Source organism: Colletotrichum acutatum, assembly GCF_030867785.1.
Source record: "Colletotrichum acutatum strain CBS 112980 chromosome Unknown BDZ83scaffold_176, whole genome shotgun sequence".
NCBI lineage: Eukaryota > Fungi > Ascomycota > Sordariomycetes > Glomerellales > Glomerellaceae > Colletotrichum > Colletotrichum acutatum.
Genome location: NW_026849170.1, coordinates 1 through 15,384, shown reverse-complemented (window position 1 = coordinate 15,384; position 15,384 = coordinate 1). Strand labels below are relative to the sequence as shown.

The 15,384-nt window shown below is 50.6% G+C and overlaps 4 protein-coding genes across 4 annotated transcripts; 2 read left to right on the top strand and 2 right to left on the bottom strand.

Annotated features, from left to right (window-relative positions):
- Positions 1 to 238: 238 nt before the first annotated feature.
- On the bottom strand, positions 239 to 1,477 carry BDZ83DRAFT_640875 (uncharacterized protein). The gene has a single exon (XM_060509522.1). The coding sequence runs from the start codon at positions 1,039 to 1,041 to the stop codon at positions 427 to 429; it is 615 nt and encodes a 204-aa protein (XP_060358688.1). The 5' UTR covers positions 1,042 to 1,477; the 3' UTR covers positions 239 to 426.
- A 176-nt stretch (positions 1,478 to 1,653) lies between these two features.
- BDZ83DRAFT_711522 (uncharacterized protein) lies at positions 1,654 to 3,155 on the bottom strand (the record flags this gene model as incomplete). Its single annotated transcript, XM_060511603.1, has 7 exons — positions 1,654 to 1,670; positions 1,731 to 2,083; positions 2,140 to 2,178; positions 2,274 to 2,475; positions 2,522 to 2,595; positions 2,654 to 2,761; positions 2,825 to 3,155. 6 exons carry the CDS (start codon positions 3,153 to 3,155, stop codon positions 2,037 to 2,039), a joined length of 801 nt encoding a protein of 266 aa, XP_060358687.1. The 3' UTR covers positions 1,654 to 1,670; positions 1,731 to 2,036.
- Positions 3,156 to 10,105: 6,950 nt separating this feature from the next.
- BDZ83DRAFT_757640 (endo-beta-1,3-glucanase) lies at positions 10,106 to 12,307 on the top strand (the record flags this gene model as incomplete). The annotated part of the gene is made up of 1 exon (XM_060514923.1): positions 10,106 to 12,307. The coding sequence occupies one exon, from the start codon at positions 10,106 to 10,108 to the stop codon at positions 12,305 to 12,307; it is 2,202 nt and encodes a 733-aa protein (XP_060358686.1).
- A 731-nt stretch (positions 12,308 to 13,038) lies between these two features.
- BDZ83DRAFT_591677 (uncharacterized protein) lies at positions 13,039 to 14,379 on the top strand (the record flags this gene model as incomplete). Its single annotated transcript, XM_060506459.1, has 3 exons — positions 13,039 to 13,560; positions 13,669 to 14,208; positions 14,260 to 14,379. The coding sequence occupies 3 exons, from the start codon at positions 13,039 to 13,041 to the stop codon at positions 14,377 to 14,379; spliced, it is 1,182 nt and encodes a 393-aa protein (XP_060358685.1).
- Between the last annotated feature and the right edge of the window lie 1,005 nt (positions 14,380 to 15,384).

Below are 15,384 nucleotides of genomic sequence, written 5' to 3'. Positions count from 1 at the left end.
TAATTAGGATGCAACTAAAGCATGAGTAGTTTAAGTGGTTGTCAAAGGAGTTTTGATGTGAACCAAGCACCTACAAACACGTGTTCCGAACCATTTGATCAGTGCCAGAACAACGGCTTCCGCATTAAAGATTCCATATGAAGAGCTAGACCTCTAGGTTTCCACCTATGTCAACATAGAGAGATGGCTTCCGGAGCTTAGTTTCACGCTTCAAGTAAGTAAGGAATTACATAATGATTTCCAATATCCCTAGGAAGGGTGATTCTCCAAATACCACAGACTGACGGCATTCCTGAGCCTGATATCAAGGCCAGTATTGTTTTATCTTGTGGTCACGGAGTACCTCATCTATTTGATGTTGAGCTTTTCTCTCGATAGCTTTCACGTAACCAATATACCTCCGACTCATACATATGGTGCTCACGGCTACCTCGACATTCCGTCGCTTTTCACCCTCAAACCTTTGTTCTCGTTATTTGTCGTGACTGATTGGCTGGCCATTTCATACCTCACACCTTCTGTCCCATCAGCTTCATAATGAGGTTGCTGAGCGTCCATAGAAAGCTCGTGCTTCCAACGAACAGGAGGAGAGGGCCCGATTCCTTGAACAGCAGAAAAATTCCCCACGTCGCTTGCCCCGGTAACCCTGCTCCTATGACCCTGCTCCTTCTCCTTCTTCCGCAAGTGCCTCCAGATAGCCCAGCCCACTAGGCCTATGGTGGCCAGTGTTCCCACAACGGCGCCCACTGCAATGCCAGCGACTACACCGGTAGATGCGCCGTTACTCATTCCGCTGGAACTAGGTGACGCGGTTTGGGATGCTTCAACCAGTGTAAAAACTTCCGTCAAAGTTGACGCTGTCGAAGTAGGGGATGTGGATGTTGTCGTCGAGGTGGATGCTACGGAGTTAGTATTGTTGAAGTAATGGCAAGTAATGTCTCCCACAGAGGGATTGTGGTTGAACATCTGAATAAAGTACACTGGGCTCAAAGTCGGATCTTGGTGCGAAGGAAAGCCTTTAAAGCTGACCGTCCAGAGCATGCCCAGCGCTCGCGTGTTTGCTGCGTTGTTGAGTTCTCATCCAAAGAATCCCTCGCGATGGGGTTGATCTATAGATAATTGAAGCATGCGTTGCTTCACTTGTCGGATACGTCGCTTCATGCAAAAGGAGTAATTCGACTGCCGTAAAGTCCGTTTCCAAGTGTAGAACCAAGTTGGGTTCCCAACGGTTTACATGGGGTTGTCTCGGAAGTCACTTGAGGGACCAGGACCAGGCGGTCTTCGGAAACAGTTTTTGGAGCGTGTTCCGTGGGCAGTGAGGAGAAGGCAAAATGAGACAAGACCTAGTAGATGCATGAAGATCGCAAGTCTCTCAAAGCATGCAACAATCGCCAGCTTGCCTAGTTGCTCATTCGGACGAGACGAATGGAGCGTAGGTTGGAGAATGACAGAGCGGAGATGCGGAAGAAACTCGACGTGTTGTCCGGCTGCCTGACTTCCAGAGCCAGAGGTTTTTAGTCCCAGGCAAATCAGGCTATGGCCAAAACTTTAACTGGCAAGCAAAGTCGAAAGCAGGCATGTGAGTAGCTCCGTCCACAGGCATTGACGCTATGGAAAATTGACAGCCATCCATGAAAGACACTTCCCAATTACAGAACTCAAACTTATTTGTTAGTCCTGCTCGCGATCCGCTGGCGCCAATGTGTGCGGTTGCACTGACTGGACTCAAGTCAGCTGTTGCGTGCGGCGCAATCCAATTATGTCTTGCGCAGAAGAGACTCTTAGGTAAGAACGTGGGTACAGGCTTGCGGCGTGGGTCTTGGCGCCAACCAACATGAGTTTGGGTTACCTAGAATCCATTCCATGGGTGAATATCTCCTACTGCACAATCTCTTCCGTAAAGGAGGCGACTATGCGGGCCGACGGTGCTGCGTACGATTAATTCGTTAAGAGTCCGAAGAGATGTATGACTGTTATATTCTATTCTCAATGCTATAAAGACGCTGCAACTCAAAAATCATTATAAAATCTAGTGCTCAGTCATCTATCGGCAGAACCACACGAACGCCTTCCTTGATTTGTCCTGTGACTTGGTGTTAAATTATTGTCAATCTGGAGTTGTTCATTGTTCTAACTTACGATCTACGTATTTGATCACTTGATTGTGGTTCTTGCAGACTGGGAGTACGTCCGAATTAGTTCTCGCTCTTTGAGTTTGACACCCCTTGGCTTGGAATTGTCTACAGTTTGTCGAAAGGGGAGAAGTTGCCTACCATGCATGCCGTTCCAACTGCCATCTCCAGGCCCATTATCGTCCGCGTCCGTAATCAAATGTGGTTCAAGCGCCAGATCCGCTGAGCACATGGCTGCTTGTCTCAGATAGTCAATGCAGTGATAGAAATGGATATCAGCCTCGGTTCTAGACATATCAGTCTTATTGGCGACTATCCCGGAGTAGATGCGTCCCATCATGAACTACAAGAAGTCAGTAGAAACAGGAATCAGGACAGTTGAAGCGTACGATGCAATGCAATTGATGGGTCATGGTAGTGGTGAAGAAAGGACCGTCGTCCTCCGATTTCCAACCGGCACCAGCTACAACGGTGTTAGTGAAATATCAATATTGTAGTTGAGGTCCCGGCTATGGCGTTACCAGGCAAAAGCGATCGCCATTGGTTGAGCGTAGCTTCGGAAAGAAATTCAGTTGCGTTAGGAGGCACCACGGCATGGTCGGCATCAAATTTCTTGATCTCGATCGGGACTGCAGGTCAAAATAATTAGGATAGTGAACTAGAACATGGCATAGTCTGGGGGGCTAACTCACATTGCGGGCCAGCGCCTGTGTAATCGCCGCCAATCTGTGTCATTCGCGACGGGAACTTGGCGTCTTCAAATTGGTAGTACAACAGTAATGACAGCCCTAGTGAGAGACCAATATTCGTAAGGAGGAGAAGTGTGTCGATAAGCCAGCGATATCTCCTCAAGAGAATTTTGACTTCTTTCCAAGTTTTTCCTGCCTGTTTCCCTTGCGCGTTCAGATCTATTGAGTGCCATTGCTTGTCATCGCCCATGAGTGACTCGTCAACTTCAGTAGTGGAATCATCATAGGTATCCGAGTGCGACACGGTAGAGTAGTGATTACTTTTGGGGGGCATTTTGATGTTGGAAAAAAAAGTAACAACGGGAGGGTCAACGTGCTGGAAAATGCAGAACGAGGGAACAATAGCAATCGTACAACGGTGTATGGGGAGGATAATCAAACCTGGGGACCGTCTTGGTTTTGTCTATCGTAAGATCCGCAAACGGGGTTCTTTCCCCCATAATACAGGATATACCGGCTCATTCTGCTCGGCTACAATGGCTGTTTGAGAGTTCAATTCACGCGCGAGGGATGGGCATCCCATCATGGGAGGGATGATGTCCAATGGAACTCCGAACAAATTCTTGCGCTCCTGAGTCCTGGTTCCCTAGCAGAGGAGGTCAAGTGGACTTGCGATGACCCCTGTTGTTGTCATCCGTGCTCAGCCAAGCAAACCCTTTGATACATCTGTAGTGTCGCGTTGACATGTTTCATATCTTTCAAGTGCTTAGCGCAGGACGGGCGGTTATGAAACGAGCGGTAAAGCAATGTCTGCACGTCTATCAAGACGGATCGTGCATGGAACGACCGTAGAACGAGATTTTAGGATGGAAAAGTCAATTCCAAGTGATTCCAATTCTACACTAGCATAGCTGTGAATGTGAAGACTGAGGTATCACGCAAGTGCGAGCTTTCGGGCTGGCGACAAGTTCTTGGGTTTGGTAGATGTGCCATGTTGGGGGGGCTTTCCAGTCTGAGCCAGGGGCTTCAACGAAATCTGGAACACTTGTGATGGGGCCCAACTCCGTCTCACCTGCCTGCCGATAACCGAGTCGATCCACACCACCAGCCTATCGCTCTCTACGAGTACTGGTCCGAGGGTCCCTCTTGGTATTACCTAAGATGAGACATCACCTGGCAAATTGAATCTCAATTGTCAGAAGTACGTCTGTCCAGTTCGCAGACGATACATACTATCCAGTGAATGGATGTTATCAAAGCTAAGAATCGGGCAAGGCAATTCAGTTCAAAATGATACCTCAAGACCGCTTGCATGGATGAGAGAAAGACAAAGGCTAACAATCATGATTATCAACCAGTCCTTAAGCCTTATCTTTATTCAAAAGATGCACTTAGGATAGACATCAAATGACATGCTTGAGAAGACGGAGCGTTCCGCTCCAGGGTGAACGTTCGTCGAATCGAACATAATGATAAAAGTTCAGATATTGCCCCTGTACGCCGCCCCTGCTTGACAACATAAGATGCGTGGTTTCCTCTTATAAGTACCACTGTTGGAAAACTATCAGCCATATCGTATTTTCACGACAATTCTTAGCTCGGTGTTATTAATACTCCTGAAAGCACTTCTTTCCCTCATGAAAGCATAAGCAAAACAAACAAGAAGGACAGAAACGTCGCGTAAATGGGATATAACGGTGGGAAATGGCGTATGTGTCAGTCTTTCTTCTGTATCTATCTTCCTACGTTGTTCACCAGTCTCAGGTGATCGCTATGTGCCTTCTATCACCTTGTAGGAATTGACGGCTCTATTCCAATTGCTGATCGGATCAGAATAGAGATATCGTAGCTACTGAGTGACGTCGTATAGCGATGATGCGATAATATTGTACGTGTAACTTAGCCTTGTAACGGTTATGTGCCACCGCGATCGTTGCAAGTGAGTTGTGGCCAGCATCATGGATGTTACAAGCTTCACCTTTCGCCCACAGGTTTACTAGATGAAGGAAAACGCTCTCGATTTCGGCTTGTCACTGCATTAGACTAGTAGACAGATGCCTTCAGGCCATGTTTTCAAGCCAAAAGATCTCGTGCTCTTGGGAGCGGTTGTTTCTGACCAAGTAAAACGAGTACCTCACTAGGAATTTGTTGAACAAGGTCTGTAGGTTTGATTAAGCTAGCTCTAGCTCGTAAAATATCTGATAACAGGATACGCGGTAATTGATGCTCCATAGACTTCGGAATTCGTAACTGCTCAGTAGCGCTGTGACTACAGATACTGATTCAAAAGCAGGCGTACATAGATACGGCTCATTGTCGTTCATCCGGTCATATGTGAGACATTTTAGCCTGCCATTACATCGCTGATACAAGCTCGTGATTATTTTTGATGAGCGAAGGCAACAGAGATCGTTCATCGCTGCGAAGTTACCGGCCACACCGCAGTCTTCGATATCAGTGAACCAGGACTTCAACCTGTATGCACTTGTTCGTGTTTGAAGAAGAATCTATCTTTGAGGTCTGTGGAAAAACGTCCATTTCGTTGTGTTGGGACCGGCTCAGGCATATATGGCCACATTTGAATTGAAGTTTGCATGTAAGTAGACTTGCCTTCATCGAGCTATTGGAAGGGCTGTTCATTATGCATTGGGTTCAGGACCGCTGTAATGGGATACGGACGGTTGTAATTTAAGAAGACCGCGAAGCCTTAAACAATAATCTCCTCTAGACTGCCGTAGCTGCGAAACAAGACCTTTCACCCAGCATCGCTGCATGTGATACACGTCGTACGAGACGGGCTCGGAAACGCACCATCATGATGTTAACGGATGACTTTCGCATTGGAATGATTCTTCATTTACACCAGAATGACTTGAGGCAATTCAGTTACTGTAAATACACTATTTCCATCTAAGAAATCACAGTTCGTCTGGCTCATTGGTATGTTGTCTACTTGGAGTTACAAGTACTAGATCGGCTGGGTGGTTTCACAACATTTAAATAAATCCCCCAGCATTTCGACAATGATTACAGTACGACACGAGATTCATATAGCGTATGTAAAATTCACGCGAGACCAAATGGGGACTTGACGAAGATTCGATGACTTACACTTCGATTGTCTTGCAAATAGCTACCTTAGCTTTGGCCATTCGACGTGCTTGCTGCACCAACATGGCAGATCAACACCCATTAATGAAATAAAGCTGCGATAGACACAATTCTGATCCAAGTATCGCAATACTGCGCGCGTTAGTCTCAGGGTTTGTGGATAAGGTTGCGGAAGTGATTCGCATGTTATCTGAGTTTAGTCTCCAAGAGTGGGAGGTGACTGGTATTGGCGGGAACCTCTCACACGAAAACGTCGAGGGGGAAAGGATGCCGGACAGTAGTTGAGGGTAGTTGGGGACAGAGATAGAAATTATGGTTCACTCCAATGAGAGTTGACTAACCGCGCTATGGACCGACATATTGGTCGAACAGCCCTTTTCGCAAAGCGCCTGAGTCGCCGATACGAGGGTTTGCAATCTCGCAGAGCCTCTCAGGAGAATAGGACAGTGGCCTGTGTATTTTACGAGACTAGATCAGGCCGGCGCAAAGCGGGACGCTGGCAAAGCAGATGGCAGACATAATGTGGCGTCAGCTGAAGTGTCAGCAGCATAGGCAAAAGAGTGTGGCGTGGTTTTTCTCATCTCTTTCTCTCGCTTTCAGCTGTGTTAGTGAACACTCGTGGAAAAGCTAAAATTATCACGTAGCATCAATTGCTCTAGAGCAAAGGAGAGCGCTCGATGACTGAAGGGGGATATTTCCTGTTTGAAGCTATTTGGTGATGTCATGCGTAAAACATGGGTTAGCGTTGCAGCAGTACTCCGTAGGGGTGGTGAAGCAGGGCCGGTGCTGCTTCAGTGTGCTTCAAGTTTGGTGTTTTTGGTAGGGGGGTTTGCGGGGGCCAAAGTATAGTGTACGACGGCTAGGGTGCAGGCGGAAGGCGACAAGGGCGATTTGATTGAGATGAAGGGGCATTGAGGTGACGGGGACTTCTCCAGAGTCATGGCAAAAGGGGTTTCCTTGCTGATTTTAGAGGGAGATAGATTGGTGTAGTAAGGTGGCCGAGGTTTCTTATTTGAGAGGGGTCGGGAAATTTTGCGGCATTGGAGGGAGGAAGTGAAATAAGCATAGGATGGGATGACAGTTTCGGGTTGTGCTGATCGTCACTGTCCATCCGTACAAAGTGCCGGAGTCGTGTGAAGAGTTGACGGGCGGGAAATGATGGGATTCGGATTTCGATAGACTGATTCTCTGGAGGTTGGTTGTGTAAATGGATGGTGCTTGTTTCTGTGTACTGCTTTTGGTGGACTTGGTGGCATGTGGACCTGACGATCGCCGGCCCCGTCGCAGTTTGCATGACTGAATCCACTATGCCCTTCGTGCCCTCCACGGACAATACTTTTGTTAGAAAAACAGATTTCTGTCGTAGCCTTGACTCGGCAACCGTCAACAACCTGGTGGTCGGAGCGATTAAGTCGGTGACGGCCCGTTTTGAGGACGAAGCCAGTTCTACTGCTGTTCGCGGATGCCGTCGCTCAGGTATGGAGTACCGCGAGCAAGTATTCGTACTAAGCAAGTGAGACGAAGAGGTTGGACGACAGGAACGACAATCGAATGGCTGGATCATCGGGGCTAGTGGGCAGTGAGGGTCACGGGCTTCCAGGGGGAAGGACAGGGTGGGCTGGCTTATAGAAAGGGGCGCAGTCACACCTCAAAAAGACAAGGTAGGTGGGCGACAGTGGTCGCTTAGCCAACCACGGTCGGCCCATAGCGCCGGGGCGACAACAGCCAGGGCTTCGGCCCACTAAAGAAACATTCAGACTCGCCGGTAGGCACACTCAGTTTGCAGTCAGCGATTTGTCGTTGGTCTTATTTAGATTGCAGTCGCAGCCGTGTCCTTGAGTAAAGCACCGGCTGCTTTTCGGGGATTTAGTCATCTGCGGTCTCTGCACAGCCGCTTCCTTAAATGCATCCAACGGAGGTACTCTTTAAGCACCTTCGCCTCCGCCATCTCCAACGGTCTCAGCCGTCATTGGCAGAAGGCATGGATAATCGCCCAGGTCCAAGTACTGTCCGGTAGCAAGGCAGCCAGGGTAAGGTGAAGTTCAAAACAGAGAGTGATGTTTGCATCTCATGAGCTTACGGCTGGAGCTCGACAGGCATGGATCGGTGGTTGCACAGAAAGTGCCGCTCTTTCCCATGTTGCCCCGGACGGGGACTCAAAATAAACCTGCTTGGCTCGGGCTGCCTTGCTTTTTCCCACCTTTGCGGCGGGCCTTTTGCCCCCCCCCCCCCACTGTGTGGTGTGGTATGTGCCTCTTCTTTTCCCTAGTCTGATTTTACTTTTCACTCCGAGAAAACTACCTAGACGGATACCAGGCGGGGCTGGTCTTATTTACTCTTACTATGTAGGTTTGTTTTCAAGGTGCAATGCCAGCAGCTCTCACTCCACTCTTTCAGTCTGATCCCATCATCCCAAAGTGCTCCCCTGTCCTTGATGACGGCACTCGGCAGGGCAAGAACAGTCGGGTTGGTGAGGAGTCCCGTGAGCACCGGGGCTGGTGAGTACCTCCTTCACAGATTCCAGTTTGGAGGTATCATTGCCGTTGTTGTCGAGAGACTCATACTACGTAAAGTACGGAGTATGTGTGCCAGTGAGAGTAGACGGCATCCGAAGCCAATTTGCCCCAATCTGTTCACACAGAGGAAGAATATGGCTGAGAAAGAAACCAATCCCGAAAGGTCAGGTACGAAGTGCTTTACTACCTGCTCATATACGGAGTAGGTACCTTGGGTTCAGCTGTACCTGCCCCGTTCCTGCCATCCCATCCCGTTAAAACTTAAGAGGCCCCCCCCAATTTGTCTCACACACGCGCGCATTTTGCCTCTTTTCGCAGGTTCCGCGGTACAGAGTGTTCCGAGGTACTCACGTATAGGTATCGCAGTCGCATCTGCGGCATGGAGTACTACGGTGCAGTAGTCCCCTTCCACTGATTGACGTCGGGCTCCTCCTCATTGTCTTCCTTGGCCAAGATTGAAAAGCCAACATCCACGACCACAAGACCACCCAAGCCACCGTTCATCGTGCTACCCACCTTACTATATCGGTATCCTTCCTTCTTTCCTCTCAAATGCCCCATGCCCGACGCCGACGACAATCCTTCCAAGCCTTGTATCAAGCATCTCTGAGGAGAACCACTCCATACAACGATTCATCCGGCTCCCGCTTGCTGCGCGCGCACCCCGCGGAGAGATACCGGTACTCGAGCTCCTCGACAAAAGTTGGAAACGGGCCGCAAGCCAATACGAGCAAGCGCAACGCCAGACAAGGGAGCCGCACGGGTGTACCAAAATACGAACTTCTGACCTGGCGCTGCTGCGGGCAAAACACCTGAATGCCCAGCTAGATTTTCCGCGCCTAACACTCTCGGTGGCTTGCTCGCCATTCTCGCTGACCAGGCACCGCACCACACTTCACTCACCTCAACATCTACCTTTTTTCTCCCCTTACCGTTTCCCTGGCTTAGCGAAGCCCATTTTGACAATCCGCAATTCCCCTATTCCTAATCGTATCCAGGGTTCCAAGACAATCATCATCTCAAGAAACGCCTGATTCCTCCCCTTCGACAGTGTCGTACCGGTGATTCCCCGGCTTCCCGCTCCTCGCCCGTTCAAACAAGCAAACGTGACAAACGTGCCTGCGGCTGTCCTACGAACTTGCTCTGGTACGCTCAACCACCGCCAAACTCGCCCAGACACTCCTACTAGGCGGAGGCGACTAGCTTGCGTCGCCTGCCTGCCTGCTTCTCAATCCGAGTCACTGAGCGACCTGGTGCACGGAGGTTAGTGTTTCTTTGCCTCCTTCCCATCTGCATCGTCTTTTCTCCATGCACCTCTTCAATTTGGTGCAGTCTCTTCCCCATCTCATCTCTCCAGTCGCTATACTGGAATGATTGAGCGGGATATTTGCACATACCGAGTTCAGCGAGAACCGCACTCACAATTAAACAGTCGTTGTTCCGAGACATTTTGGAATTGCACCCGCATTCCTGCAACCGCCGCACGCATTAGCCAGCCATCCTCCCAGGTCGACTCCCGTCTACCCAGCGTCCCTCGATTTTTCCGCTTCCCTCATCCACCACAATCGAACAGGACTTCTTGGCTGTTGGTCAGTCAACCATTCAACCCACGAGGGTTACGAGACGTTTCCTCGAAAATATACACTCTGCCCGAAACATGCCGCGATACGACTTTGAAGACGGCCGCGACGCCGAGCGGGAGCCTCTAGATCAGGCCTATCGGTCTCACACTCCCAATCCTCCAGAGTACTACCAAGATAACCAGTATCACCGTGGTGCGCCTCATGACTACCGCCACGACTATCAGTACTCCGACCCCAATCATGATCCGAACTTTGGTCGCATGAGAGCTGAGCGGAGGGACGATCGCCAGGGACCACCACCGGCTGCCGTCGGTGCCGTGGGCGGTACCGCTACTGCATACGGAGCTCATCAAGCCGTATCCCCCATCGACAACTCTCCGCAACCCCCGGTGCACCGCGACTGGGGCCCCGATCGTTATGCGACTCCACAACAGAGCAATCTGAATCCGAATATTACACCTGGCGCGGATAACTTTAGCGACACGGCATCAGGAGGTATGGCTGGTATCGCTTATACCGTCGCCGAACGTAACGCCAGGGAGAGCGGGGCTGGTGCCATGAGAAGTGCCGGCCAGATCCCGCAAGGACAGTCGCAGCAGCCCAGCGCACCACCACAAGCTTACAGTCAACCGGGAGGCGACGTGTACGAGATGAGCAATGCCGTCTCGCGTCCTTACCAAGGTAGCTACCAGGGCAGTCTCCCAGACCGAGACTCACACTCCAGCCTGACGGCTCTTGGCGGAGCTGGCGCTTCCCCGGCCCGGCTATCTCCATCCTCCAGCCCATACGGCTACAACGACTATTACAACGAAAACCCTTACTACCAAAGACACCCTCAGAACCTTGGCGTGGTGGATCCTAACTCTATTGCGGACGATGGTGATGATGGTCTAGACTACGGCAAGCCCAAAAGTGGACGAAACTCTATGCTTAGTCTTTCCAACAGCGATCGGACAGGCAAGACGAAAGCAGCTGGCGCAGCTGCTGCGGCGGGTGCGGCTGCTGCGGGAGGTGCCACGGCAGGGTTGATGGCGAACCGAAACATCAGCGGCTACTACGACCCCAAGGGAACGGCCGAGTACCAAAACGGCAGCGCCATCGACCTCAGCTCACCAGAGAAGAAATCGGAATGGATGGCGCAGCAAAACAAGGGGCGCAGAAAGTGGAAGTGCTGCATCATTCTAGGAGTTATCCTCCTCATTGCAGGCGCCATTGCTGGTGGCATTGCTGGTGGATTGCTTTCAAGAAACAGTCGCGATGGCAACAGCTCAGGAAATGGACAATCAGCAGACGACGACAAGAATTCCAACGGAGACCTCAACGCCGATAGTGCCGAGATCAAAGCGCTTATGAACAATAAGGAACTGCATAAGGTGTTTCCCGGAATGGACTATACGCCTCTCAATTCCCAGTACCCCGACTGTTATCACAATCCTCCGTCACAGAACAACATCACCCGTGATCTTGCTGTTCTTAGTCAACTGACCAACACTGTCCGCTTGTACGGCACAGATTGCAACCAGACGCAGATGCTTATCCACTCAATTGAGCAACTCAAACTAGAGGGCAAAGTGAAGATCTGGTTGGGTGTATGGCAGGATGGCAACAAGACGACCAACGCGAGACAACTCTCCCAGATGTGGGATATTCTGGACCAGTACGGAGACAAGCATTTTGAGGGTCTCATCGTCGCCAATGAGATTCTGTTCCGGAAGCAAATGACCGAGTCGGAACTGGGGTCTCTGCTCCAAGAGGTACGAACCAACTTGACCAGCAAGGGACTGAGCCTGCCTGTGGCAACTTCGGACTTGGGCGACGACTGGACGGCATCTTTGGCGTCAAAGAGTGACTACATCATGGCCAACATCCACCCGTTCTTCTCTGGGACCAACGCCAAGGACGCAGCCATGTGGACTTACGCATTCTGGGAGAACCAAGCCGGTAGCTTCTTCAAGTCGGACAAGAAGAAGAACGTGATTGCCGAGATTGGCTGGCCGACCAAAGGTGGCACAAGCTGCGGTGATGGCACTGCTACCGGCTGCCCCAATGCCTCAGTTGCCGGTATCGACGAGCTGAATGAGCTGTTGGACAAGTGGGTATGTCCCGCTTTGACTAATGGTACCAACTACTTTTGGTTCTCGGCCTTTGATGAGCCATGGAAGATCATGTACAACGAAAAAGACAAGAACTGGGAGGATCAATGGGGTCTGATGGACGTCAACCGCAAGGTCAAGTCTGGCGTCGTTATACCGGACTGCGGCGGCACGACGGTCTGACACATTGATGCCAGATGACTGTTATGAGACTTAATGTATGGATGGATGAAGAACGATAGTCAAGCCCTGTGCCTGCTACTTAGCGATGCGCAGTATTGTACATGACGGAGTACTCTGGAGTTTTGGGGACCAAAGCAGGCCCGGCTTGAAAGCTGCCGGCATCATGGTATGATGTTTTATACCGTATATCACGTCGGTGATTGTTCGTGTGAGTGATTCCACACTGTATTTAGTATTCGATCGATCGGGAGGATTAGATTACTTAAGATGCTCCGCGAGCCCTTTGATATGACGCGACTTGTGTTCTCATGTTGGGACGTTTCCCCCACAATTGGCAAGCGCACCAAACCAAGGATTTTGACGCTCAGGCAACTTGTATCGAATGTCAGAAAGCCCGATACGGCACTGGGACCTGCGTAACGTCATCCGATGCAGTGGTTGGGCTCTCGACCTACGTGCCTCTAATTCTTCTGGAACGGGTGTATGAGTAATTACAACACGGGCCGGGGCGGGGAAATGCGGGGCGGGGAATTGCGAGGCGGGACCTGATCGACATGAATTCTTCCGACGTCTCCGGCTGGGCTAGGGATCGCTTCACGTTGCTCCATCCACAGCACTTGACCTTTCAAATTTCCGTCATTTTATCCAATCTTGTCCCTTCTACGATTACATTTCACATTCCCTCAAGTCTCGTGCCCTTACATGGAGACCGCGTCCACGAAATAACCGTGATGAGGGTCCGGGCGCCGCGCCCTTTCCTCTTGTTGCTTTTGGCCAGCAGCAGGGTCGTAGAAGGAATGATGGAGTGGAACCATGTCACGAGGCCGACGCCCAATGTCCCGCTCGCGCCCGTGCCGCTTCCTGGGTCTGGGGCTGCGCGGGATGGCCCGGAGATTGTAAAGCAGTTAACGGGGTTGTCTCGGTCGAGTACGAAACTGGATCTTGTCAAGGTTATTGAGCTTGAGGGGGAATTATGGGAGCCGGAGGGAATTGTGAGGCTTGCGGGTGGTGATGTAGGGGGGAGTGACAGAGAACGGGACCCAGGGGAGGCTGATGAGGAGGATAGTGATGATGAGGAAAGATTCTGGGTTTCGGCAGGGGAGTATACGGTCCCAACGGAGAAGTATCCTGACGGAAAATGGATTGATGGGACGGATCGGAGTGCCGGGGCAGGTTTTGCGCATTTCGTGGTGTTTGATGGGCGCGGAAAACGTCTTGGGGACTGGGTTGTTTCCGAGGAAGGGGACTTGGAGGTAAATCTCGACTCGGACATTCTTTCCACCCCGATTCTCTTTTCTTTGGGGGCCTGTGTCACTTTGCAGCCCGCTTGAAGTCAGACAGATGGCTAACGGAGGAAATAGTATCATAACGGAGGGATTGATTTTGACGGGCGGCATATCTGGGCTACGCTCTCGCAGTACCGGCCGAATTCGACGGCGACAGTGGTGAGGGTTGATCCGGTCAGCGTGGAGATGGAGAGGGTCTTCAAGGTGGCAGATCACCAGGGTGGGATCGTGCATGATGTCCACAATAGGACGTTGACGACCTTGGGTTGGGGTGGGAGAGTTGCGAGGAGATGGGATTTAAGCAAGGCCGAGATGAAATGGGAGGGCGAAATTGGTGGTGGGATCAGGAAAGGGGAACAGGCTCAACTTGGCAAACGGGGTGAAGTGGATTACGATGGGGAAGTCGATGAACCTCTGACTACAATCGTGAATCCTTCACACTGGATCGATTACCAAGACTGTAAATCTCTCGGCACCGTCGACGGGAGGCATCTGATGCTTTGCTCTGGCATTGCGACGCTGGCGCCAGGGTTGGAAGTGGGTGGGCTGGCGATTGTTGAAGTGGAGAGGATGGTTCCTTTGTGGGAGGTCCCGTTTATGGAGAGAACAGGGGTTGTGCCGTGGATGAGGAAGGAGAACCACGTAGAAGGGAGCATTGGAAGGAAGAGCGTGCTGATGACGAAGAACCCGATGGATGTTGCTGTCGTCGGGGGACGAGTGAGACTGTATTTCGCCCCAGAAGAGGGCAGGGGTAGAATTTTTGTTTATGAGGTTCGTGAGGGGTGATTTGTGAGGACTTGTACGTATGCTTTGTGTGTCGTTTACTTTGTCGAGACTCTTCACAGTTGTTTTTGATAGGGAAAGGAAACCATCGAGAGGCTCACGTGTATCCTTGTATGTGTCTGCTTGGTAGCCATGATGAGCAACTTCTCCGTTTTCATACGCAGGCTTCATAGAAGTTCCATGTCCCATCAATGGTGTCTCGTGATGCTCCGTTGGTGCTCTACGTACGCTGTAGGCAATATAAACGTCGTCTCCGCACTGGAGCTTCCTATTCATACTTAACATGTAAGGATTTGAAGGACCTCTTCATTGCAGGTGTCCATGGATGGCTGCTTGGGGACCTCCCAGAATGGAGATAATACAGAATGCTAATAATTATGACCCTTGGGAACTACACTCGCAAAATTGTCAGGCCTGGGTCGCTGGGAAAAAACTTTGCTGCCCGAAGAAGATGTCCTTCGAGGCCGTCAATGGGTCCGCTCCTGGTTCTGACTGTGAGAGGGACAGACGCTTCGGCAAAGCTCGAGATGATTGACGAGTCTCAAATGTCAACCTGCTGACGAGTGAAGTGGACGCCGTGGTGGATGTGAGATACTCATATAAGACGAAGGGCTAGACCACGAGTCAAGGTGTTGAGGGTGGGAAATGTAGACACAAAAAGGAAGGAAAAGGGCAATCTTTTGTTAAATGAAACGTGCGTAATAAGTATCGATAAGGATAACTTAAAGCAGTCCATCTGTGGGATGACGCTTACATAGTGACGTTGCCATTGACTCTGCGGCATTCGTGCTGCCAGAATCAATCCATTTGGGGCATGTAGAATTGACCATATCAGGGTTCAAGGCGTTACTTATATGTACTTTCGTGTAATTGCATTCTGGACTATGTGACTCGTGCGGAAATGGAACCATGCAGGACGAGAAATCCATGGGGCCAAACAAAGTCTTAAGTCTTGGATTATCCCATGTCGTAACAAAACCGACATGGTTGAAGAGCAGGGGGCAAAGC